Source organism: Filicampus tigris, chromosome 13, assembly GCF_054856515.1.
Source record: "Filicampus tigris isolate MCC_2025a chromosome 13, RoL_Ftig_1.0, whole genome shotgun sequence".
Lineage (NCBI taxonomy): Eukaryota > Metazoa > Chordata > Actinopteri > Syngnathiformes > Syngnathidae > Filicampus > Filicampus tigris.
This window is the reverse complement of record NC_141229.1, coordinates 8,982,254-9,009,397: the sequence shown is the minus strand read 5'-3', so window position 1 is coordinate 9,009,397 and position 27,144 is coordinate 8,982,254. Positions and strand designations below refer to the sequence as shown.

At 42.0% G+C, this 27,144-nt stretch overlaps 2 protein-coding genes across 3 annotated transcripts in view; both read right to left on the bottom strand.

Annotated features, from left to right (window-relative positions):
- Positions 1-497: 497 nt before the first annotated feature.
- On the bottom strand, positions 498-26,775 carry bmf1 (BCL2 modifying factor 1). Of its 2 annotated transcripts, none has more exons than XM_086048995.1 (4): positions 26,642-26,775; positions 8,338-8,534; positions 7,520-7,725; positions 498-890 (listed from the first exon to the last, which is right to left on the bottom strand). In XM_086048995.1, the coding sequence occupies exons 2-4, from the start codon at positions 8,507-8,509 to the stop codon at positions 774-776; spliced, it is 495 nt and encodes a 164-aa protein (XP_085905121.1). In that variant the 5' UTR covers positions 8,510-8,534; positions 26,642-26,775; the 3' UTR covers positions 498-773. The 2 variants fall into 2 exon arrangements, with proteins under 2 accessions (XP_085905121.1, XP_085905120.1); XM_086048994.1 differs by lacking the exon at positions 26,642-26,775 and adding an exon at positions 10,039-10,237.
- The window catches only part of dnajc17 (DnaJ (Hsp40) homolog, subfamily C, member 17), a 100,434-nt gene continuing 100,019 nt past the window's right edge, over positions 26,730-27,144 (bottom strand). Inside the window, exon 13 of the transcript XR_015089258.1 lies at positions 26,730-26,809. The gene's annotated coding sequence lies outside the window, so the exon portion shown is untranslated. The remainder of the gene's footprint in view (positions 26,810-27,144) is intronic.

Genomic DNA, 27,144 nt, shown 5'->3' with positions numbered 1-27,144 from the left:
GTTGCTCTTTAAAGAGGTTTGTTTGACGAGAGAGCAATATTAAGTTCTGCAAACTCCGCCCCCGATACCTCATGAGTTAGCGACATGTACTGTAGCATGTACGTACTGTAGTTGAACTAAATATTTATCTTGGTGAGCAGTCATGTACAGAAACAGTTTGTGAATGTTATTACAGCAAATGAATGAGTAAGAGAGGGAAATGACAAGTTAAAAAATAGTAAAAAAACCCACAAATGTAACCATTAAGTGAGGTGCAAAAAGCATTTTCTGAGAAGTTGCCTCTTTGGAAATTATAAATCAACTTGAGTGGTTACCTGTAAAAACTTCACAAAGGTTTTTTGAAAAAAAAACAACAACACATTTCCACATTTCCTTTCGTTTTCTACCATCATGTAAAATTCTGTCAATACTCTTTATGGCAGAAAACATTGAATAAGGCATTCCCAGGGTCTGTGGAGGTCATCAAAAATGGATACATTGTGAAGTGCAAAAAACTGAACTAATGTACTGTACAAAACTACTACACCACACTTATAGCAAAATATGAACATTGTCCTGTAGAGGAATCTCTGGGCATCATGGCATCTTGTTGAAAAGAAAAACCCTTGTATAAAAGTTGCTTGTCTCCGTCCCGCGGTGACCTTTTGAAACCCTTCCACGCCTCAACCGTGCCACCACTCCCCGCAATCAGACCCGTGTTAGATTTGACAGTGCCACCGGGAGTCCAGTTCCTCGTTGGAGATGATTAAAACGGACACGAGGGGAGGACCGTCTCACCTCCGTCTTGCTCCTCCTCGTCCGGCCAAGAAGCCCCGGTCAAAGAGCAGGCCCAGCACGGCTGTGGCCAGACGCCACCACAGCAGCCCCCGCATCCTTTGGTTTCGATGATACTGCAACAACAAACAGAGAGCGACGTTGGCGGGGCACCGAGTGAAACGCAATCAATAAGCGCCGGGTTATAAATAGGCACGGGGCTATAAACACAAACCTGTGTTTGCTGACCGTCATTCGAGCACAGTGAAAAGTTTACGGCGGCTCAAACGAAACCCACATGCGGAAATGATAATGATCATTTTTACAGCGGGCTTCTTTTCCACCAAGTGGAAATCCTCCCCTTTTTCGGCAGACATTCCCAGCCGTACTGCGCTTTTGTAATCTTTCTGGAGAAGCCCAGCAGCAGTGGTGCGGGAGGAGGAGACGCTCAAGTTTTGTGAGCCAATTGGACCGTGTGTGCGATTAGCGGGATAATACTATCTCAGCCATTGAGAAGCTGAGATAAGATAATTGCACCAAATGGGATTAGGGAGTTCTTGATGAGAGGCAGGGAGCCTCTGGGAAAGACGTCTCAGCACGCGAGAGGTACAGTAGCAGACCGGCAGCTCATCTCTGGACGAAAGGCAGACGCCGCCACGCCTGATAATGCTAAGGCCATTTCAGACTCAAAAGGTCATAAACAAGAGTTCAAGTGGTAGGATTTTTGCTGCTCTTTAACTCTCCCTACCTTTGCCCAGTGTAAATTTGCGTTTAGTCAGAAATCATGCCTTTGCTAATGGAAGGTCGTAAAATTCAGCAAATATTCGCCATTTATGTCGGATGAGGGCGGCACGGTGGCCGACTGGTTAGCACGTCCGCCTCACAGTTCAGAGGTCGTGGGTTCGATCCCGGCCCCGGCCTCCCTGTGTGGAGTTTGCATGTTCTCCCCCGTGCCTGCGTGGGTTTTCTCCGGGTACTCCGGTTTCCTCCCACATTCCAAAAACATGCATGGCAGGTTAATTGATCACTCTAAAATTGCCCCTAGGTGTGATTGTGAGTGCGGATGTTTGTCTACTGCCCGAAGACAGCTGGGATAGGCTCCAGCACGCCCGCGACCCTTGTGAGGAGAAGCGGTATCGATAATGGATGGATGGATGTCGGATGAGTTAATTCAAAGCAGTAAGACTCCAGTATCACAATGCACATTCAAATAGTTGACAAAATTAAGGCAAAGTGTCATGTCCATTTTCTCTTTCAATATAAAGTTACTTTTATGCTTATAGGGTCGATGCTAAAATATCACTTGATAAAGGTTTGTAATTCCCCAAGAAAAATGCCCATTCTTTTTTATTGGAAAAAATATTTTGGAGTCCAAACAAATTGGCGGTTGACGAACGCCCCCCCGCAGATTGATCGCGACTTTCAGCGTTTCTGCTGGGGAAAGCAAGCTAATGAAATGTGCAAAACACAACCCAATTCTGTGTGTAAGAGTATTATCCCTTGGTGAAATGATTGGGAAGTACTGCATACCAGTGGGAAAAGGAAAATTAATCAGGCTGATCCACGATTACATTTTGCTAAATTGGTGATCTGGGAATGCCATTGTAATGATAATGACATAGACACCATTTACACCTCTTACAAGCCAGTGTGGGTGCAACTAAAAATTATTTTAATAATCCATTAATATGTTGTTTATTTTTTCGAGTAATTAATGAATCACATTAAAATGTTTTTTTTTTTTTAAATTTCCATCACTTTATTTAAAAAAGGACATTCATTTAATTGACGGTGCAGAAAATGCGCAAACATGAATCGATTATGATTCAGTGACTGGTTTGGTCTGTAAACATGTCAGAAAATTGTCAAACATTTTGACAATTGTTTTGCAAAGTAAAATCAGATGTTGTCTTATTTTTGATTAAAGACAAATATAGCAGGACTACATAAATGTAACAATATTTTCGGTTGAGAGGCTGTAAATCCGAGGATTTGGGCAATGTCAAATCAAACAAGGACTCTAAATTATCAATCGATTATCAAAATTGCTGATAGTGGATTAGCGATTGATTAATCCAGTATTTTATTATTCCTATTGTCTAGGTAAAACTACAATGAAATTAAATAAAAAGAAGAGATTTCTGAGAGTGTCTGGCCTGTGTGACTGACTCGCCTTGTGTGGGGGTACTTAGAAGAATCTTGCAGTTGATGAGGTCACTTTGACACATCAGAACTAACAGGTCTGTTCTCGGTAAACTTCGGTTTTGCTTTTATGACAGCGCGAAACAAAAGTCCACATTTATTTCGCAGAGGGTACAAAATGAAGAAATCTTCTGCCCTAACGTACAGAAGTTAAATAAAGACGCGGTAGCTCAACAAACAACATAAAACCATTAGGTGCTGAATCGTGCTTATGTCCGATTCGAAACATCATCAAAGTGACTCAGCGTGTTGACTATCAATGATTCACGTCAATCCGCGTAAAAAGTCCAAACGTAAAATCGAGATTCAAGCCAAACGCACGTCGCATTCCAGGCCTGAAAGCACAACTTAACAGAATACTCTCAAATAACGTGGACTGAGATGTAATGATATGAACGAGTCAAACCAGAGCGCTTTTGTCACACTGCGCAAGTGCGTTTACTACAAACCAGATGAGCAGAAATTCATCTTTATAAACAGTCATAGAATCTTCCCTTGACAGTGACCTTTGGTGCTTTACTCCATTAAGATGAGAGAGTGACACTGAGACAGAAAGAAGCGAGGAGGCCTGTCAAAACTTCGAAATAACTCATGCCACCAACTGTCAAAACGAGGCTCTAAATTTAGCCGACAACAGCGCGCCAGAGTCTAGCCAGATGCTCAGCGTCGTCACTCGAACGCCGCACCGACGTGCTTTATCAGTGTCCCGCGTGGGCTGTCGATCAGGCCGGCTGCTCGCAAGCTTGCCCTTATCTCTGCAAGCAAAGCGGGCCCGCCTCCGAGCAAGAACAAACTCTCACCAGGGAGGGGACGAGGAGTCGAAGAAAAATAAGCTTAATGACGTTGGATGCTAGCGGACGACTATCAGCAACAAAGCACCACAAGGAGATATCCAAGTCACATTTGGTGTGTTTTGATTTCTTCCCTTTTGCAAAGTGCTGAAACAGCAAAGATAAAGTAGTCATGTGCATTGCACACACACACACACACAAGGCAATATTCAAAACCAGCTTTCAACACCAGTCATCGGTGTGTTAAAAAAAAACAACAAAAAAAAAAACACAGGGGGATGAAACCCAACTCTGCTCCTTGCCCTTTGCAAGCTGGAGCCGTCTTCCTGCCATTGTGACTGTCATTATCGCTATGTCTCAAATGGCGGAGCAGCTAATGTTGGCAATCCTCTGGGGACTTGAGTGTCCCCTCTAGCCCTCTCTGACAGAAGAGCAATTTATCTGTCAGCATCCTCCGGCACTCCTCGGCTACCTAATCCCTGCTTTTGCCAAGGGGGCCGCGAGCTCCCACGGAGGACCCTCACAGCCACAAGGCTCCGCGATCCATCAACCAGATGGCAGTCCGAGCACTTGGACGGCTCAGGGACAAGTGTCGGTACTGAAGAACTGCAATCACCCACTGACAGGAATGAAAATGGATGAACACTAACACTATTATTGAGTGAGGGGAGGTTTTTTTTTTTTCTTTCTTTCTTTTCTTTTTCACGGGCAGTCAGACCGTGTGATAGCGAGAAGTGAGAAATGGCAAAAAGCCGATAAACAACTTGCGCTCGTGTAGGAGCACGTGCAGGCTCAATGAAACTAATTGCACAACTGCACCGCAGAGTTGGAAAACCAATTACTTAGACTGCACGCGTTCAAAAACACACACGCACGCACATGCATACAAAATGTAGTTATGCGGTTCTGCGCCCTAATTAATCACACCAATTCCCCCCCCCCCCTGTTCTGCTCACTGCGCGGCAACATTCCCATTTAGCACGGCGCGGCCCAGTCATTCCTCTCCTTCAGGATATGACCTCACCTGCGTCCAAGCCTCGCTGCCGTTTACTCAACCGGCGAGCAGAGCACAAGCCACTTCCTCAGCTCGGCTTTTGGCGTGCGTCAGTGCGCTGCGTTGCTCCTGGCATAAGGTCCGTTTTGGCTCTGTTGCCAGAGTCAGCGTGCGCGAGTCACCGCTGAGCTGCAGCGGAGTTAATGACTGCGGCTTGATTAGCGCTTGAGAAAATCTCAAAATGATTCGCGCTTCCTATTTGTTTGTTTTTTTGGGCAGAAGGATTGGATGTGGGAAGAGGAAGTGTTAAATTGGTTGATGCAGTGGAACCGCTTTGGAACGCAATCCGTTGGCTATATAGTGTCGTCTTATTGTCTTCTCTTACCCTAGGGTTGTCTAGGGCTGCGCAATATATCCAAAAAAATATATCATCGCGATAATGGTCATGAAATACGCGTATCACGAAGACATGCAATAAGTTTCATACGGAATTGTATGCTTTTATCTGACTGACCAATCAGATGCAACCTTAAATGCAACGACCATCCAATAGGTGAACAGTATCTAGGGGCGTTACTAACACTAAGTAACTAAGTAAAAGGGAAAGTCAAGCCAGAATATGTTCTATTGGCCCACAAGTTGAAACACGGCATCCTGATTAATATTGCATTTGTGGAATATGAGTTAAGATGCAAAATCCACCCATTTTTGGTCATCGCAGGGGGCAGCCATTTTGTCACTTCTGTCGACTGAAAATGACATCACAGATGCTCAGGGCTCAGATAACGACCAATCACGGCTCAGCTTCAGAAAACAGGACAGCCGTGATTGGTCGTTACCTGAGCCCTGAGCAGTGGTGATGTCATTTTCAGTCGACAGAAGTGACAAAATGGCCGCCCCGAGAGATGGCTAAAAACGGGTAGATTAACTCTTATTCACAAACGCAATATTAAGCAGAATGTCTTGTTTCAACTAGTGGGCCTGCATAGAACATATTCTTGAAAAAATGTGTTTGGATTGACTTCCTCTTAGAATATACATACAAAAATTGTACGTTATTATAATTAATTATCTAAGAACACACTAAGACCACTTACTTGCCGCATGACAAAAAATCCATGTTAAAATAATATCACATGATCCTTATGGCAATATTCAACTCCCATATCGCATATCACACGTTTTTGCAAATATCGTGCAGCCCCACTATTTGACACAGTTCCATCTTTTGGAATGCAACGAAACACACAAAAAAGGTGCTGCTGCGCATGCTGAGGTCTCACGACATTTGCTGACAAGACACATGAGGACGGTTGCACTTTCAAGTTTTGGTGAGACTTTTAGGGTACCACTGTTTTCAGAACTGTTGGATCGTTTGAATTATAAGGTAGCAGTGTACGCGGTAATTTGAGGTTAATTTCCCCACCTCACAACCTCATCGACTGTTATCCAAACTCCCCCACCCCTTCATCCCAGCCCGCATGTGTGTAGACGTCTTATTATGGTTTCTCAGCTGACCGCTCCTCGCCCAGTAAAGGGGCTGACTGGAGACTCCCTGGAACCGCAGCTGCTCCCCTCGGACTCACGCGTTCGGCTTCGGGTTACATGTTTACGCGCTCCCGCCACTTCTGCTTTTTTGCCCTCTCAATTATACGATTAACCAGTTGTGCAACGGGACACTTATGCTTTGCAAAAGAAATCTCCAAAGGAGTTTTTTTGTTTGTTTTTTTTTTTTTTTTTTTGCAGTGCACTGTCACAGTTTTACAACCCGGCACATAAAACATATAAAAAGTGATGTTGTGCAGCGCAGTGACTCTGTGGACAGTGTCACCCTGACCACAGTACAGTGTGCTGAGGCCAAGCGAGCATCCTCTATGCTGCTTGCCTACATCACAGGCCACAGAGAAAACAGGAGAGGGGAGAGTAATAAACAGGAAGAGGAGGCAGGGGAGGGCTTGCTGAGGCGGGGGAAGGGCTGCCCTGGTTCAGCTTGTCTTTGGCTTGGGAGGAGGGGGAGCACACGCGCGCACACACGCGCGCACGCGGCGTCTCCAAAACAAATATGGAGCTACCACAATAAATGAGAGCAAACTTTTGCTCCAGCATACTGTAATTCTTTGCTGGATTTAAAGGCGGCACTGATCTTGACCAAATGTGCCAAAGTAATGGACGGCTATTTTTTTTTACAAAATAAACTTTGTTCCCAATGTGACACACAGTTTGCTGGTGGTAGGAATAACCAATTATCCGCAATACTATAACAAAGTTAACTTAAGTAAGGTAATAGCGTTGGGTAAATTAAATGACATCGGGCTACGCTTCACATCGCATCCCTTGTTGTTGCTAAATAAGTTCACGAAAGTCATACAAACAGCTCTCAGTGGGCAAGTTTACACCGCAAAATGCAATATTAGCTGTAATGTTAAAATGAATACCTAATATAAAACAATGTCAACTGAGATATAAGTATATCGTCACTGTCCTGTGAAAAACACGTCAATTTTTTTTGTCATTTTTACATGAATGGCGTTTCCGCGTTACGGACATCGCGTTGACGTGAACATTTTAAAAAATGTCCAAAATTCGACACACGTGTTTTTCACAAGGACAGCGACAATATGTATTATGCCATCTCAGCTTTTGTTTACTCAAACGCTCCTCCAAAAGCAGTGAAGAGAAAGAGCAAGAGCAATGGATTGTATTTTTGAATAACCGTCCAAGCCATCAAGTGCCGCTGCCCGCGGACGCCTTATTTGCGTTTGCGTTGAGTCCCCCTCACCAGCTGTAAGTGTTCCCGATGAAACTGGTCGCCAATCAGCTGGAGTTTCTGACCGATGCAGGCCTCGATGCTGCGTGCCACGGGCTGCTGCCGCCGCCGCTGCTGGGCTTGCTGCTCCATTCCGTCGTCGCTTTCTTGCAGTCTCTCCTCCTGATCGCCAACAAGTTCAAAGTGGGCCGGGAAGTGCAATCGAAAACCTGCGTTACCTGTTGAGGAGCGGAGGCTTGGTCTCAGAATTAGTTAGCAATGTGCAGAAAGCAGAGCAGCAATGATACTTGATGAGCTTTTCTTTGTGCATGCGGGTGATGATGTAGCAGGCAGAAAGAGCTGCCAAGAACTGCGCAAGAAGTCAGCCTGCTTGGCTTCAGACTGAACTTTCACAGCTGCTGTATTTCCTCCTGAGCCAATCGCAGTGAGCCATTTGACGGCGTTAAAAGTCACGCTCACCTAATGCGGTGTAAAGTCGGTATCTATCGTCACCACCGAGCAACCCAGCAATGATTACACATACAGTATATGGTGCCATTGAAACTTTGCTGTCACTGATAATCAGTTACAGCCTACTCACACAGGTAGTCACCCCGGTCATGTCGTCCACTCAGTCACAATGGCAGCCTGGCGCCTTTTGAATAGCAAAGCAGCTGGGTACACTCGACACGCGCCATAAAAGCTGTCCGTGATCACGACTATCAGGCGCCACAGGTCACATCAGTGCAACAGCACACTTTGCCGTTTCGCACATTAAAGCGTCATGCTCTGATTTTACAACGAGTACATTCCCCTCACAGTTCCTTGTTGGTGATTTAGTTCCCACTCACCATAGAAGAGTGGTCTTGGCTCCACTGCGACTCCACAGGGCAGCATGCCGTTGTTCGACACCAGGACAGGGCCGGGTGTCTGCGTTGCCCGCTCCTCACACTTTATTTCCTTGAATGTGGTGCGCCAGCAGTGGGGGTCTGGCTCAAACACATCATCCTCCTCATCCTCCATACGGGGACACTACACGATGAGCACGCTAAAAGTTCAAATGGGGGAAAGAGAGAGAGAGAGAGCGATAGAGGGAGAGAAATATGAGATGGATCCACAATGAGGACACACAGTCATTTGCTGATTATATCAGACGTCGTTCTAGTACACGAATAAGCATACTAGACAACCTGTCTGGTTTATAATGTGTGTGCTCCAATCAATAAAACCACAATGGACAAGCCGGGTAAGGGATGAGGCCTCCCTCCGTGGCGAGATGAGAGTTTTGTTCCTTTCACTGTTTAAACCACACAGTTCACTGCGGTCATAGATTGGCTTCTGAGGTGAATGAAAGATAGATTTATTTTTGTCCATGCTGACCTGACCATAACTTGTAACACGGGAGGTAATGAAAGCAGTTATCCGTGTACATTTAACACAACACACATACACGCGGATGGATAGAAACTCTTGCAACTCTGCCGCCAAAAGCCGCTATTCTTCAGTGACAATGATTCATTGCGCTCAACCCTGAGTCAGTGCGGGAGTCAAAGAGTTATCAAAAAGTTGCTTCACCAGCTAATCCCCCAGTCAACATGGAGTTGTAATACAGGGTTACACTACTACCACACCACCAAATTAGGGCTCACAGAAAAAGAGTAATGACAGTCTTGGTGGAAAATGTTCAATCTCTCTCCTACTCTGGCCTGTCAGCTTGCCAACTCTCTTGACATGAGGTTTTTATTTTCTTCACCCCACACAAAGCAGGTTGTGTCGAAAACGTGCAAACATACAGCATAAACTGTGTGCCCTCAAAATCAACTTTTGAGTAAAACCACTCCATGTTTTGTTAAACAAACATATGGCAATGACCATAGAGGACTTAGATGAGCCAGAAAAAAAAAAACTTCCAGATAACCTGAGTTGCTCTTTGCACTGCAGTGAGCGGTGTTTGTGTCATGGCTCCCCCTGCTGTAACACAATGCAGCCAAGGGAAGGCGGTGGGGGTTGTGCACTTTTGTTTATATTCTCCGAGCGCCAATATTTAGCATCAAATTAAAACGACATTATTAAGATGACATGCTGTATATGTATCATAAGTTATGGCATTATAAATTGACTTGAACTAAACATTCAGTTCGAATGTGTATGCATGACAATAAAAATAATCAGACGCATATCAGAATATAATAATGACCCCCAAAATTCAAGCGCACATTTCAAGCGATTACACCGTTTTAAGAAATGGACCTCGCGAATGTGTTATTGTACCGTTGTAAACGTGTGAGTTAAATTGCTTGATTGTTTTAAATAGTAACGCAATTGTAATGAATGTGAAATAAAACCCTCACACCATTTCTATAAATACCATAGTTATTGTTATTACATGTTCTTATTAAAAAAGGAAAGCCCCTGAATCATATTGTGATCTTAGTTTCGCTTTCGGCACCATGTTAATACAGTAAATTGGGTTAAACAGGATAAATGTGCACGCATTTGGGGGTTAATTGACGTAAAAGCCGGCTCGCCGGTCCGTAAAAACAGGAACTTACCCCTTACACAGGCTTCGTTGCGATTGTTAACCTAAGTTCGAAGACAGGAGAAAAAAAGGTGAACCGACGTTTATATCCTGCCAGGTCAACCAAGTTTCGCCCGTATCTCGCCGCGACAACTTCCATTCTGTGGGGAAAACTGCTACAAGCCGATTTCATTTCGCCGACGTCAGCTGCAAAACTAAACTCCGCCGCCGGGGCGGGGCTCCTCAACTTAGTAAATAAGCCCTATTAAAGACACATGAATTTATGTCGGTCAACTCATGTAGCCACGGGCAGGGACGCAGCACTTCCCTTTAAGAGTCCTCTCGCCGTAACCAATCGTTGAGTTTGTTGTGATCCCGCCTCTGCCATCGCGTATTCAGACACGTGGACGGGAAATTCCCACTCTCACGCGAGCTCTTGCGCGCCTCTACTACTCTACGCTACTATACTCATCTGCTCCCAAACATACGCAGCCTAGTATGCATGGTAGTGATTAAGACTGATTTATTGATCATTTGTACACCTTGTATATAACCCTATTGCTGCAATGTGAAACTACAATGACGGGTAGATTTACTTTGACATGAGGTTGGCATACAGTACATACATACATACATATACATATACATATATATATATATATATATATATATATATATATATATATATATATATATATATATATATATATATATATATATATATATATATATATATATATATATGTATATATAGCTGCATGTATAGTTGTATAGTTTGAAGTCAAATATAGCATCAGTTCATAATGCAATGTTTGAATACTTGGCCCTCTTTGACAGTGTTAATTAACTGAGTATTATAATGTTTGATACATGCAGATTTTCCTGTATTCCATCAGATTGTGCAGGTTTACCTCACGTTGCGGCCAGCGGGTGTATTTTGACATTTAACCAGCAATCTCACTGACCCGATTCAAGTATTGTTGTGCAGATCAAGCGTTGCTGATCACCCCTCCCCTCAGGACGAGCACTGATCAATACCTCCATGGCCAGTTTGCCCCTCTCACCCTCGGCATTCTCCCACAGACCCTTCCCCCAACTCCTCTAGCCTTTATCTATGTCGTCCCCGCCACCAGAGCTAGTCATGGGTCTCTGCCTTCTCTGTCTTTCTAGTGTAGGGACATACCGTGAGATTTGTACTTTGTTCCAAAAGGAGTGGTTGCGATGTGGGAACGGTGGGTTGGATTCCTCATCCACTGAGGAAAGCTGATCACGTCTTGCATGAGCGATCACCGTAAACAAGAAAAGATGTGCAAGCGTTAGTTGCAGCTTCCCTTTGTGCTGGAGCACAACAAAGGAGCTCCAGCTGACTGTCAAGAAAACACTGGAGTGAATTTGCCTTTTCAATAGATCACTGTAAGGCAGACCATTTCATACAGTAAGCACTTGACCATCCAGCAGCAAATTCTTTTTAACGCTTGTAGGTCAGTTAAGAATGTTAACTTTGAACATTTCCTGTATAATTAACAGCTGGCGATGAAGTCATTCGTCTGTGACATTGTCTTGACATTAGACCAAGTCAGAAAATAAAAGCGCACAGTACATTGACGTTAGTACACAAATCATAAGAAAACAAACGTGATTAATTCATTACGCGTTTGGCAATTGGCAGTCGCTGCAGAAAGCACTGGCTGGAAGGCAACACTCACTGCAACTCAGACGGGCATTCAATCCATCATCCATTAATAATGAACATACTGTAGATGAAGTCCTTCCACCTCCTAGCGTTATATAAATAGATTGGCTTGATGTGTTTCTGACAGCAAGCTCTTTGAAAACATTGAAATCCACTAACACCTATGACTTAATAATAAATAGCTGCGAGCATGCCAACACACTTTTTGACATGTGTTTTTTTTTTTTTTTTTTATGGGCGAGGGCCCACATCGCACAAACAGGTTGACGTGGCCGCCCGAGATCCCTGGGAGAGACCGGGCAGGCATCAGTTTAAGTTACATCAGAGAGTTGTTTCCCAAGAGCTACGCTTGCACAAACACACATGCGTATGCACAAACGCACATGGCTGCACAATCACACGCCCTACTTCCCCTGTAACCTCAAAAGCCTATTCTCCCTCATGATATCTCCTCCTCTAACGCGGGCACGTGCATCACACACGTGCAGCGGTTACCCATCCAAACAAAGCGGGAATCCTGCCTGGAAACTGGGAAAAGGCGATTTCATTTGCTCGTAATGGACAAGCGGCGTGGCAACCATGGCAACCGCATCCTGCCTGCTGGTGTGTTAAGATGAGACATGAGTGGCACACTGACCCAATGGCAGAGATCGCACCGGAGCAGTGACCTGATAACGACGAGGGGGTTTGCGCCTCCTGACATTCCTCTTGACATTATGAGCAAAACAAAACAACAACACCGCAGCAATCTATTTCCTCGTGTTCATTTTTCTTCACGTTCAATAATACGACATGATCAGGATCAGCAAAGTCAGATTAGCAACAAAGGAGGCGGCCACATCTTAATCTTTGTTCCAATGTTTGTACACACTGACTCGAAGATCCATATACAGTAAGCATAAATGTTAAACCTCTTATGGGATTAGGTTTGTTATTGTGTCATCAAAGTGATCTGTTGTTTTTTAAGCCTATTAACTGTTGCAACTTTAAGACTCTGACATGCAAGGCTCGTGTGGAGCATACTGTTTATTACTTGTATTTAGCAACAGTCTGGAATGGTTGCTAAGTAAATTGGAGCTTAAAAGAGTAGTCGGTCCCCCCCTTCCCCTCATGAGTCTTCTCAGGTGCAGCCGGCGTGAATGATAAAGTATAGTGGGGAGTGGAGGGGCAGATATCTTTTTGCCGATTTTCCAAATTATGAAGTTGAGGAGCATGGGCTTGATCTGAAGCAATGCCAGCTGATCTGAGCCTTGTAACTGAGAAGACTAGACAGCCACCTGTGTGTGGGTGTGGGTGTGTTGGTGTGTGTGTGCCTGGTCACCATGCATCCCTGTATGGCCAGATGACCCCCTCTCAAATAGCCTTTTTGGGTTTCAAAACCATGTTAGGAATAACAAAATAAGAGTGGGAACTCAATCACTTCATTCCATATCGCTTTGAAGTTTGTGCCCAGCAAGTTTGCTGAGGTTGACATCCTTTGCTCATTGACTTAAGTGACGCACACACATATACAGTATCAAGAGACTGTTGTCCCACTGTTGTTTTTACTCATGTGACATCTCATGTGCGTGATTCTCAACGAGTGTGCTGTGGCACATTAGTGTGCTATGGGAGATCATCCGGTGTGCTGCAAGAAATGATCGAATTTCATTTCATTGTTCTGAAAATTGTTATTTAGTCACAAATAATCTATTTATTTGTATTAATTTCTTGTAGTGTTTTGTCTTTAGTCTTGGATATTTTTTTTGTTTTCATAATATTTTGATTATTCCTGTAAACTCGTTTTTCCCGTAATACAATTTTTTTTTTTTTTTTTTTCAAAAAAATTCAGATTTTATTTATGTGTGATTTTAATTCTATTTCACATATAATTTAAATTTGTTCTTGGAAAATTATGTCTTTTTTCATGGTGTGCGATTTTTTTTTTTTTCATGTAAAATACAGTGATTATTTAAAAAAAAGTCTACACACCACTATTCAAATGCCAGGTTTTGTGATATCAAAATGAGACCAAGAAGATACGGTTAGGTAATTCTAAACACAGCCACATCCCTAGTTATAAGAGCGTGTGCACACTTCACGCAAATTTTTCCAATTTTATACATGTTACAGGTCACATTAATGTTGTAAAAACGTTTGTAGTTACTTTTTTATATTACAAAAACCTGACATTTGAACTGGGGTGTGTAGACTTTTTATATCCATTGAATGTGTCTTGTTTGTGAAAGACTGATGACAGGAATAAAGCACAGGAAAAATGTAATGGTCATTTGAAATGTTTACATTGTTACTCTCCAAAATGCTGCATTTGAATGAACATCCAAAACAACTTTGAAGCTGACAATGTGTAAAATGTAAAATCATGTTCAACGATCTGCAGATCCCAAATTGGTATCGTCATCTATTATTTGCAACTAAAGAAGGTCCTCCTTTGTTGGATTTGAAGAAGAAAAAAAAACGTGAAGATTCGACTCAAAACGCAAACTCCTTTCTCCGAGATTCCCTGCGGGAACCAGCTGGAGAAACCTAACGAGTCTTGACTGGGTGTCAAGCGGCTTTGCTAACTCTTTTCTGGACGATGAGTCTGATCAACAACGCAAACGATCATGCTGCAACCTGCGCAGACTTGCATGAACAGTCAGTTGGAGAACTGCGTGGGCGCTGACCACTTAACAAAGCCAGGCTGTTTAATGTGCTCGGCACATTAAAGCCCCACAGCCTCAAAGTGGGCATGTCTTCACAGCTGCGGACATGACTCTGCCTCTCCCTCTGAAGTGCGGAAGCGCAGCGGTGGCCAAAGCCGCGATTGCAAAGAAGCGCTGGATGAAAACTTGGAAAGCTCTCGTCATGAATACGTCAATCTCACACCGGGGTTATGACAACCCAAAGAGCACCCCCCCAAACCTTCGGAGCAAACACAAAGGGCTACCCCCCCCCCCACCCCCCGCCATTAAAGGCGTCACACTGGCCCTTCAAGGCTTTGAAATGGTGATACGGTTTTCTGCGGGATTTTCATCATGCTTTCAACATGATATAGCCAGAGGTTAGACTACAGAGAAGATCAAATAAAAGCAACAAATAGCTTAATATTTAATCACTTAAACAATTCATATCAAGTTGATTACAATCAGAACCAGCAGCTGTAGTAAGATCTATTTATTTGCAGCTTAATTAACGGATGGTTCAGAGGCTGCCACAGTATTGGAGGTCCGGCTTAGAGCCTTGTGAGTTCCATTAATGACATCTATCATCAGCTACTAATTATGCTGCCTGTGGGCCGCAATGGATCCGGTTTCAGCTTTGGGCTGCAACCACCAAACACTTAGCATTCATATTTAATCGCGCTTTGTTATCGAGGAGGCTGAGAAAGCCTCACCTAATAGGACAGAAGTTACAGTTAGGAGAAAATCATTATGAAGTCATTCATAAAGATAAATGGTAATAGCATATAAGGACCGTGCATCAGCGGCCGTGTGAGAGGCCTCTCAGGCAGCGTTCTTCAAGTGACTCAACCGCCTTTGAAGAGAGGTAACGCCTCACTTCGGCGCTTTCTCAACAAGACGGGCCTTTTCATGCCAGATATTTTCGTTTCGGTTGTTTCGGGTTCAAAGGGCAGCGAAAAGCAAACAAGTGCTAATCCTTTATCCTCACAAAAACTGCTTGGTTTGCTGCTGGGTCATCAGCTTGGGGGTCATCGTGACGTCACCTGCCTCAGGTGTAACTCGACAGAGGCTGGATGTCAAATATGACTCAGGCCAGAATCTGCCTTTGTTATTGTCATGCAGGTGAAATTGAATATCGTGACTCATGCCCTTCAAGTGTCCCGCAGCTCAGTCAGTGAGCAAACAGTGTCAGGTTGTCATCCCTGCACAAGTGACAATCATTCGCAGTATTGTTATTCTGCAGCTACAATGCTAAATGCTAAAATACATCCGAAGAGACGATATTTGACAGCATTATTACAATGATCCCCGTGCACACAGGGCAAATAACAATTAAAAGCTCATTTGCATGTTGCAAGCAACTTAATCTGCTTTTAGTTCAAAGACGATCCGGTCTTTGCGTACTTTACAGTGGTGGTGTACATTTTCCTTTGCTAATATTCTTAAAGCCTACTTTTGGAATAAAGGCAAAAATTGGTGCAGGTTATCCTTTGATGCTGACTGAATAAAGGAGCCAGAACGTGGCTAATGGGTGGGCCTGGAAAAATCAGGTTGGGCCTGAATATTTCTCTCACTTTCAGCACAATCCTCCTGTCTCGACACATTGTATATTTAAATCAAATGACAAACTGAATAATATGAAGTTCAGATGTTCCTCAGACAACCCAATTATGCCATTTTTAATATTCAATAAAATAAAAAACACAACGAAACACACATTCAAAAAGAATTTCATAGTAATTGACTAAAAATGTAAAAGTGTTTTTTTTTTTTCCATGGTGGGCAGTCTGTCAATCTGGGTGGGCCTGTACACACCCAGGCCCACCCATGGCTCCGCCCCTGTCTTATATTATCAATATGTTGATGTTTCTTGTGATGTGATGGTGGTAGTTTGAAATGTTGAGCGACTTTTGAGCTATATATGCCTTCACAAGAAAATTGTCCAAATATAAATAGTACAACCTGTGTTGTGTTTAAGTTTAGAGGTTTCATAGAAAATTGCCCAACATCCAGTTAGATGATCAATATCATGCCTCTGAACACATCATGCTACCCGAGAGTATATTTAGGGATAATGATATCCTGTGATGCATTACCAGCAAAATAGCCCTCAGGTTATTTTTGTAGCTGCATGCATCATGTTATAAACACAAATGTCAGGCAATAATTGAGGATGAGGATTATAATGTTCCGTTTTTATATGCACAACATAATAATTTGGGGTTGGACTATAATGTGTGCTTAGGGCTCTCAATTCATATTAACATAATAGTAGGAGCATCCCACTTTAATTAGTGAGGCTACTTGAAAAGTAATGCCCAAAGAATAACCATTAATAAAACACAGTGTTGAGATTCAAAAATGGAGGTTTTAATCCTCATGATAGTTTCATCTCATTGGCAGGATAGTCTTTGTCTGATTTGCAAATCCTTCTAAGAGCCACTCTTTGCAATTTTTACTTAAGACTGATGCGACTAATGCAGCGCTTGTTTGTCCACTTCTAGGACTTGAGGCAGCTGAAAGGGGAGACACTCCTGAAAGATTCACAAGCTACTAAAAAAAGAACGAAAAAAAGAAACAAAGCAAAGCAAAACACATCCTTATTTGTTACCTTTGGAAACAGATGAATAAACATTTTCGGCAAATATGATTCTTTTCAAAGATATCATTTATTAAATGCATGTGGAAAATACGTGATTTACACCGAGCACACCTCAACAAAAAAACTGAACGCACTAAAGAAATGATCCCTTTCATGAATAGTGGTCACTACAGTGGACAGCTATTTAAAAGTTGCTTTCGCCTATATAAATCAATTAAAATTTTTAAAAAGATTTTTAACCCTTTCATGCATTAATTATGATTTAATGTTATTATTTAGAATATAAATATATTTTTTAGATTAATTAATATAGGCGAACGCAATTTAAGGGTTATATAAATGTTGTGCAAAAAATGTATTTAATAAATAAGCCTATGAGGTCACTAAAATATTTAAATCACCTTTCAATATTATGCAGCGCAGTTTCACACCACTTGACAGTGGACACAAACTTCTGATATAGATCTTGTATTATTTCTCATTAGACTGTGCAGTTGTACCTAATGAAATGGCAAATGAGGGCATGGATAAAGTATAATAATGAATGGAATTTGTGTCTTTGCTGTCAGTTTCACCTTGACCGCTGCCTAACATTTGATTTATTAACAGCAAACACATTGTTTCTGATGAGCTTTAGTGCAACCTTAATAGTTGACTTTACTTGGATCAGAGGCTGGACGTGGTTGAAGAAGTGTAAACAAAGCATTTAAGAGTCATTTGACCCCGTGCGGGGACAAGTAATCAGTGTGTGACCTCAGACGCTGTCGTCTCTCATTTCTCCGCACAAACAGGAGGCCAGGAGAGAAAGTCGACCTGCAAACTCCTCATGAGCGTACGCCGCACTTACGCTACCGGCCGATCTATACAATTATATTATAAAGACAACCGTCTCTTCTTGTCTGTTTCCAATTTCACGTTAACTTTTACCATCCAACACAATAGCGTGGTGAAAGGAGTGCAACGGAATATGTCGAAGGTGTCACAAGCATACTTTGGTTTCCAGCTATAACGCTGAATTATTCATTTAAGAAAAGCAGCCTGATAGAAAATCAATCATCCCGTCTTGATGTGATATTCAGGCTCTTGAAATATTAGCTGCGGGGAAAACATGGCGTATTGTATCAGCCCGTGAATGCTCCTTAATGTATATTTCATTAAAAATTTACACTCTGGCCGTGAGGACCCGGGAGTGTGTCAAAGTATATGTCACGAGGAGAAGACCTGCGTGAGTGGGAGCACGTCCGTTGCCCGCATGGGCTCGGTCTGGAGGGGTCACAAGGGCGGAGCGACCTCGAGCCCTTGTTACGTGAACCCCCTCGCGGACGGGCATGAAGTCAGATTACTTAATCCGCGGAAAACAAAAGTGCTGTCAATCAGACCCGACGGCAACAACGTCAGCCTGGGAGAATCGTAGCAGGCCGGGCCCTCGCCATACACGCCGCGGCCCACTTATCCCATATCGATGATGGAAAGACGGCCGGCTTTTACATTACTGCTAATGGTCTCTAAGTGTTCACCACAGACAATGGACTGTGTCTTTTCATATGTGGCCATTATATGTTCATTTAATAGGAGGTGCTCATTATGAGCGTGCTGCGCTTTGTTGTAAGTGCTTTCGGCGATTGATCTCAGGGTGTCGAATGGCAATCGATGCTCAACCTTCAAATCTGCATGAGGCGCAAATGTATGAGAAGCATTTATGTGGAAGGCGTAAACAGAGTTATAAATATACAGTAGTTACAGGGATACAGATGGATTATGTAAATCTCCTGGATTTATAAGGCATGTCAAGGGTAGCTACGCAGTTAAGTACTAGCTCATACTTATTTCATGTCGCTATTGTGTGTTACCCATTGCCTTTGTTTTTTCATAATCAATCGCATGGTATTTGGCCGAAACGGAGAAATGGAGAGGGGGGGGGGGAAAATCTCTCTCCAGCGTTGTATGTGGTGATGCGCATAAAGTGTTGAAGTTGACAGCTGCCAAATAACCAATCTATAACAATCTATAGGACAACATATAAAGGAGAGTATAAAGCACAACGGCCATTCGGACACATAGCGCCACTAATCTGTCCGAGTGTGTGCTTTGCTAACCGGAATGATCGACAATCTTAAGAGTCACGAAACATGACGGTAAGTGGATAGGAGACGGAGAGTACTACTTGTTGGGTATATAGCTACACTCTAAAAACGGTTGGGTTAAAAATAATACAATTTTGGGTCAAAAATGGACCGACACACAACTCGGGTCAATTTGACCCAACTTTTTTGGTAGTTTTTGCAGAAAACAACCCCAAAAATTTGTCATTTTGTACAAAACAACCCCCAAAATGATCTGTTTTGTACAAAACAATGCAAGAAAGTGGGTCAGATTGACCCAATTTGTGTATCGGTCAATTTTTGACCCAAAATTGTGTTATTTTTAACCCAACTGTTTTTAGAGTGTACAGTATATGATGCTCGACATCAGCTTACCTCAATGGAAGGAGTGCAGCAAAAGAACACAGAAGGAACTAAATCTAATTATATTTAGATATAATGGTACAAAAGGTTTCGAGATTATGAACGGCAGAAAATGAAGAATATGAATATGTCATCACGTGGCACAAGAAAGCACACGCAGTTACCGCCATACTGTTTTTCATTGGCTCCCGAGTGTTTTCCACCCAAATATTTACTATAATGATATCATTGTGACTGTGTTATGTGATAAATGGAACTCATTAAAAAAAAAAACGAGGACAACCTGAAAAGAAATGCCACTTTAAATGGCGTAGTTCATTTTTTAAAATAAATCTCCCTACTCCCTCCCTTCCTCTTCAAATGATGTCATTTTGAGAGCTTTGTTATTATGTGCGAATATTTAACCCATAAGAGAAAGTGCCTCTCGGACAGGATGAGCCAAACAAGGAGTCCCAGCATTCCAGGAGTGTGATGTGACCATGTGTTGACTCCCCCACGAGAAATCCCTTTGATTGCGCTTATCTGCGAGGCGATCAATACATGGCACGACGCTGATAAAAGAACAGTTGCTCGCATCAAAGCGCACGCGTGGCACGGGAAGAGGGAAAGTCATAAAATGTCAATTATTAATAGAGGGGAAGGGTCCCCTTTCATGTGGGAGAGAATTTGGATAATGAAAATCAAACAAAATCCATGCACAAATAACAGCTTCGGGGCATTCAAAAAAATCCTTTTAAAACGAGGCTAGTTTTGAAGCCACGGGTAAACCAACTTGTATTGTTTCACTACACGTCGGCAGTGCTGGAGTGGAGAAAATGGAGCAACAAAAGATGAATTTAATCTCTGTGAAAGTTTCAGACTTCACTCCACAGCTGCGAGGAGGTTGAACCTGTAACCCCTACCTCCACATAACCCCGGTTGTCTGTCTCACCACAGTATGAGTACACGACGCACTCACTTGCACTTGAACTCAACACGCCGCGCCACGGCTCTTGATCAATATTTCCGTCCTGGAGTGGCGTTGCTCTTTCATGTTTGGATTCAGGTGGTCAGTGAAAGATGTTTGATTTGGTTTCATCCTGGCAGGCTTTTGATTGTCAAGTGCTATCATTTATTGATTGCGGCAAGAGAAAAAAAAAAAGACACAAAGGTGATGTAGGGTTATGAGACTATGTAAAGCTCAGATATCTGCATAGCTAGAATGTTAAATATTCATGGGAAAAGATTCAACATATGGATTAGCATTCATATTTAATGTCCCATATGGCAAGTGGAAAAAAAAGAAAAAAAAAGAAGAAAAAAAAACATTCTTTGTCTTTCTGCCCTTTCACTCGCCCATAGGCAACCGCGGGCTGTTTGAGTCCTGCTGTGAAGAAACTCAACATAATCAGTGAAGTAGCTCAGCGAGAGTTTCTGGGTCATTCTTTCCGGGGAAGTTCATACGAAGAAAGATTTATTGATTTCTCAGACCAAATAAATGCGCTGTGAAGTTTTTGCTCGACTCCCACCTCGAGCCTCTGAAGCAGCTCTACCTTCACTGCTGAGCACATGGTGGAGGTCATCTTTGTTTATTTACATTTAACTATTAGTCCTTTTTTTTAATCTTAGTTTTGTTTGCTCACACAGCTTTCCATTTAAGGGTTCACAGACAGTTTATTGTGAATGTTTCTGGAGATCAAGACAACATTAGGTAGACAAGCACAATAAGTGAGCTGAGGCCTATGCCTGCTAAATTTTGGGAGAGGTGGGGGACATCACAGAGAATATATGGACAGATCACCATCAACACTCAAATTGACACTGATGGACGATTTATAGTTTTCACTCAGCCTATACATGCATGTTTTGAAAATATGGGTGGAAGATGTGATAACCACTAGTTCACTGTTAGTGGCGGTCCTGGTTTGAATGCCACCCTGTGAGAGACAAACATGATGAAGTGGCATTTAGCGGTTATGCTGCATGCAAATGCAATGAGTTGCCATGAAAGTTAAGTCAGCCCCAAGAATAAATGTTTTTAAATCCATGTTTGAAACACCTACCCCCCATTCCTTTCATTAAGGTCTTTTAGGCATTTTTAAAACCAATGTCCCTCTATGGTCTTTTAGTAAATTCAGAAAGCTACTTTTTAAAATTTCTTTCCTCTGCTTTTAATCGTCGAAATAATTTGATTGTAAATGTGCTTAAATGTTGTCAATGTATGTTCTTTTAGTCATTTTAGTAAGTTACTTTTGTTCTGTTTACTTCGTGACCATCTTGAGTTGTTCAGTTTGTTAGTGTTCTGACATTTTGTGCTTTTGGTTGTGTGAAGCACGTTGAGTTGACTTGTGTATGAAATGCGCCATATGAATAAAGTTGCCTTGCCTTGCGAGGCCCAATTGTCCTACGTAGTACACCAACTGTCCGAGGACCGGTCGTCCATTGGTCCATTGTGACCAAGTTTATCCCGTCAACTCACCGTTGAGGGTAAATAACTACACGGACAAACAAATTAAGTCCCACATATCCAACACTTTGGTGTTAATGCATTGATGAATAATTTGGTAGCACTTTTACGCATTTAAATGATATTAGTTAATTCTAAGAATTTACAGCTGGAAAGCAATCACTGGGGGGGGGGTCTCTGTAGGGATTCTTTCCCTCCAGCCATCCCCGGTTGCCTAATCTGCTCCTTTGACAGGCTAATGTGCTGACTCTGGGATTCTCCCTGGCTCAGCAGGAGGCTCCTGGCCACCTGCAACAGAGGAATGATCACGCCATTGTCCTCAACAATGGGAAGCTTTTGAGGTCATGCAGGACGGCTGTTTAGGTTTCCTTTTGAGAAGCAACGAGTGGTGAGGGATTGCTTTCAATCAATACAACCCAACAACAGCAGGGGCAGTTGTTACATTTAAGATAATGAATAAATGGGGTTTCAAATCCAAACCACCGAGTTGAAAAGTAGCAACAGGTGGGAAAGTGGATCCCACTCTCTATTACCTCCAGAAAGGGACAGCTGTTGTGTCTAGTGTTTACAAGTAACCCTGCGGCCGCAAGCGAAAAATCAGACGACTGTAAACAAGACGATCACGTGAGTCAAGTCTCAGTCGAACAAGGCTTCCATTGCAACAGTGCGCGCATGGAAAGGCAGCAAAGAATGATTACTTCTCCAAGTATGCCTGGAGTCATGTGACCAACAGACATTTGCCGGCCAAAATTATTGAGACACATCCTGTTAACTGATTATTTGATTCAAGCTGCTACTTGTAGTCGTTTTTACTTGGTTGGTTTGTTGGCATATTATTAATAATAGACTATCTATCTATCCATCTATCTATCTATCTATCTATCTATCTATCTATCTATCTATCTATCCATCCATCCATCCAAACCCATCTATCTAATCTACCGTTTACTTTTGAGGGCTGAACAAAGGATTTGGAGAAAATAGCTTTTGCAGGGGAACCATGTTTTGTTATTTGTAGGAATTGTATAGGGAAATGCACGTCCTGTTTTGCAAAAAAAAAAAAAAAATCGGACCTGAGAAATGTACCAAAGCGACTTAGAAAAACTGTAAATATAGTGCAAAGTGCTTTAACATGCCCTGCAACGGTATCCCTGAATCTGCAGGGATCATATAACTTATGAGCAAATATATACCGCAATATATAACGTCTTTCACTTTTAGGTGACATAGTTGCATTCAACCTTTGATGACAAATGATGTCCTTGGGCGCAGTGCCAGGCAGGGATTCCTGGCAGACACCGGGCAGACAGACAAATCAAGCTGCTGGCAGCTCTTCAGACAAATTACAGACAGTCACCAACACAATGCTGCAGCACAAAGAGAATGACGTCACGCTGTCTGCTGCCTGGCAGCAAGTGGCACTTCCATGACAATATTACACCAATCAAAGGAACCGTCTGAAAAAGGGCCCTTTTTTTTTTTTCTGAAGCGACGGCTAACCACAGACTGCTGCCGCTAATAAAGGAAGTAAAGAAGTCACACCGAGTCTATCATTTCAGTCAAAATATCCTGAACAATCCACATATGAAACTCTACCCGCGTGATGAAATCATCACTTTACAACATAAGTGGATCTGCAAACATCTCCAGCAGTGAGCTCATGCTTTTTTTAAAAAAATATTTTTCTATTCAGTCTCCATAATCAGGAAGTGGATATGCTTGAGATGCAGTGCACTGGATGTGGACAACAGTTGGTGACAAAATAAACATTTGTGGTGAAGTTTGGGAAAATGGAATGGATGTGATAAAACCTGTTTTTGGCACCTAAATACCAAAGCTGAAGTCAACATTTTCATGTATATGTGAAGCACTGTTCACATCATGACCTCTGTCATTATCTAAATAAAAAGGTCCTAAGATACCCCCAAGATGTCCTGACCTCTCACGGATGAACCGTCATCACTCAGCCATCACCTGCACGTCCACATTCCTCTGCTTTTATTCCCAATGTCTTCGCACTCTCGTGCTAGTTCACACCTCTATTGTGAAGGGGGTCTCAAGTTTGTGATCTTCAGTGCCGCTGGCCTCCTCCCGAGCCCTTCACACCTCAGTGTGGTGGTCCCACCTACATGGAATTGCACTGCTTGATCAGCAAAACCTCCCCTCCAACCTCCTCTGCACCCAACAATAGGATTTTAAGTAATGCACTACAAAGCTAGTTTACAGTTACGTGCACATTAACAAAAATAATGTTCCCCTTTTTTAAAGTTTTTTTTTTAATTGGTTTTTGAGCAAGCCAACAAAAGAAGTTCATAAACAAAACAAAAAACAAGAGGTCACCAAGACAAAAGGTCACCTTTTGCAACCGTTCAACACATGCTGCTCAAAAAAGGAGAAGGAAAAGAAAAAACTTATTAAATCCCACCCCCATCTCACATTTATATTCCAAACTATACAATCTGACTTTCACTTCCCTAATGATTAGGTTACACCTATACAAGTCCTACTAATATAGATAACACATTAGAAAAAATGATGTACAATATATTACATATAATCCCTATCAAAATGATGGTTTGCATAATTTAAAAATATAGTATATTTCAACAATAATAATATATACCAACATGATAAGATACAACAAGCACATACCAACAATGGTAATAACGTTTTATACACTTCTATGTTAAAAATGAGTAAAGAGAAAACGAATAAAGATGGATAAATGCAAAGAAATACTTTCATCTGTGTACATGGGGATTTGAAATTTTATGTATGTAATGTAAGTAGGGATCGGGCACCGATCATGATCGGCCGATTTTCGTGAAAAATAACGTGATCGGAATATTCGATCAAAGCCTTTTATTGCCGGTCAAAACATCCGATCACCCGCAACTCTTGCTTGGCTGCCGCGAGACAAAATGGCAAAAAAGTTGATTTGTTTAATACACGAGGACGTCCCTCCGGCCAGTAGCATCACTGGCGCCGCCTTGCACGCAACCGCGCCCGCCCGCGCGAGCTACATTGACTCCAATTGAAACGCGGCGCCAGAAAGGCTCCCTAACGCAGCCGCGCCTCCGCTGCTAGCAGAGGGGACAGGGGTCAGGTAACGTGATTGGTCGTTAGCTGAGCCTGAGCAGTTGTGATGTCATTTTCAGTTGACAGAAGTGACAAAATGGCCACCCCCGGAGATGGCTAAAAATGGGTGGATTAACTCTTAGTCCACAAACAAAATATTTATCAGAATGCCTTGTTTCAACTAGTGGGCTTGCATAGAACATATTGTTGAAAAAAATATGTTTGGGTTGACTTCCCCCTCTAAACAAAAAACTAAGACCATAAATTGCAGATAACGTCTTCACACTTCATTATGTATCACCCACATTTTTATTTTTACAAATCACAGATGTGCATCCATTTTCCGAACCGCTTATCCAGCTATATTTATGACTATAAGTGATCTTACTATATATACACAGAGCAAGTCCAGTGGGCATTAGCTGTCATTTCAACATCAATATGACATCAAAAGCATTCATTTGATCTGTTGAATTGACATCAGATGCCCACCGGGAGTCTCGATGTTGGATTAGGGCAAATGATAATGTTTCGTTGAATCTGACCTGAGGACCAGTTAACAACCCGCGGTGGTCCTAGAGAATAAATTGTCCTATGTAATTTTGAAGACCAGTTGCCTTACAATTGTAAACTGTACAGGGGAATCCAAGCCCACCTCTACCATAATTGTTATCACTAGGCTTCCTTCATAAGACTTTTATTCAACGTTCCGCTTTTTACCCTTGCTCCCTATACCCTCCTATGGTTATAGCTATAACCCTTGTTATAATAATGATACTAGTTTAACTAGTTAAAAATAAAACTGGCATTTGGGGTGTTATGGTTGCTTCTTGAAAATATCAGTAAAATCATTTATTTGATTGCTTGATTTGATTAGTGATTATGACTTGTAAAAAAAAATCTCCGTCACAAAAAGGAGAGCATTTTAGATATTCTTTAAAAACTTAACTAATCTAAGTAACTAATACTGAAATAGTAATTGATTTCTCTGAGAAGTCAGAAATTAGTCCAACAATGTTCAAACACTAAAATTACATTTTATGTCTTGAAATGAATATGATTTGACATCTGAATCAAGAAATAATAATGTGCTTTGCTATTTTTGGTGTTGTAAAATCATGGAAAGTAACGATAATCATATATATATAATTTTTTTAATTAAATATCATTTATCTACATACTGGCATATTTAACCATTAGAGAAGCATTTTAAAAATCCATCCATCCATCCATTTTCAACACTGTTTATCCTCTACAGTGTTGCGGGCATTTTAAAAATCATGTTGTAATTACTAATGCTGGTAATGTTTTGTATACATTGTGTATAAAGCTACCACTTATTGGCCATAACATTTAGTACCTGCATAATGAAATAAGATCCTAAAAACATCCATTCATCCATTATATGAACTGCTTCTCCAATCCACAAAATTTAATTGATTAGTTTAATTAAAAAAAAACATCTTTCTGCATTGCATTTCTACTCCACAGCAAACCAAAACCATTGCTTACGGTTAAATGAATATCTTTCTGACAGTATCCTCATTAAAACTGAAGCATCTCTTTGTCATAGCTGAATCTATCATTGAATTGTTACTTTGGTTGTCATGAGTGCAAAAGTGTAAATAATTGTGCATCTCTGATGTGGCAGACTTTGCGGGCCAATGATCCTCAATCACTTTCCACTTACCAAGGTGACCTTGAGTGTAACTCTAGAACGATGTGGAATGCATTGCCGTCGACCATTACGCCCCGTCAGACAGCGACAGTGTTCTTCTGTCCGTCCATGTTGGTATTTGTTATTTGCTGGAGGTTCGAGGAGGCGTGGCGCAGTTTGGTGTTGGATGCCACCTGCGACCTTGTAAAAGAGAAGTGATTAAAATTAATGTGAGAAATCCGACCACATGTTTTTCTTCTTTGTTTCTTTTTGTTCTTTCTTTGCTATTCAGTTTTAACACAACATGGATTACGTTCAGGTTAGCGCTGAATTTGTTATGTAACAGAACAAATTTTCATTTGAGGTGACTTAATGGTGGCTTTCAGCGGTCAGTGAGTGAATGCAGTGATGACAGCAAGAGCATTAAACAAGGCAACATGATTATGTATGTACACAAAACAACCTTTAAGTATACATATCCTACAAACATTTGTTTGTATTTGCCTCTTGTTTTTGGTCTCACACCCAATGAGTAG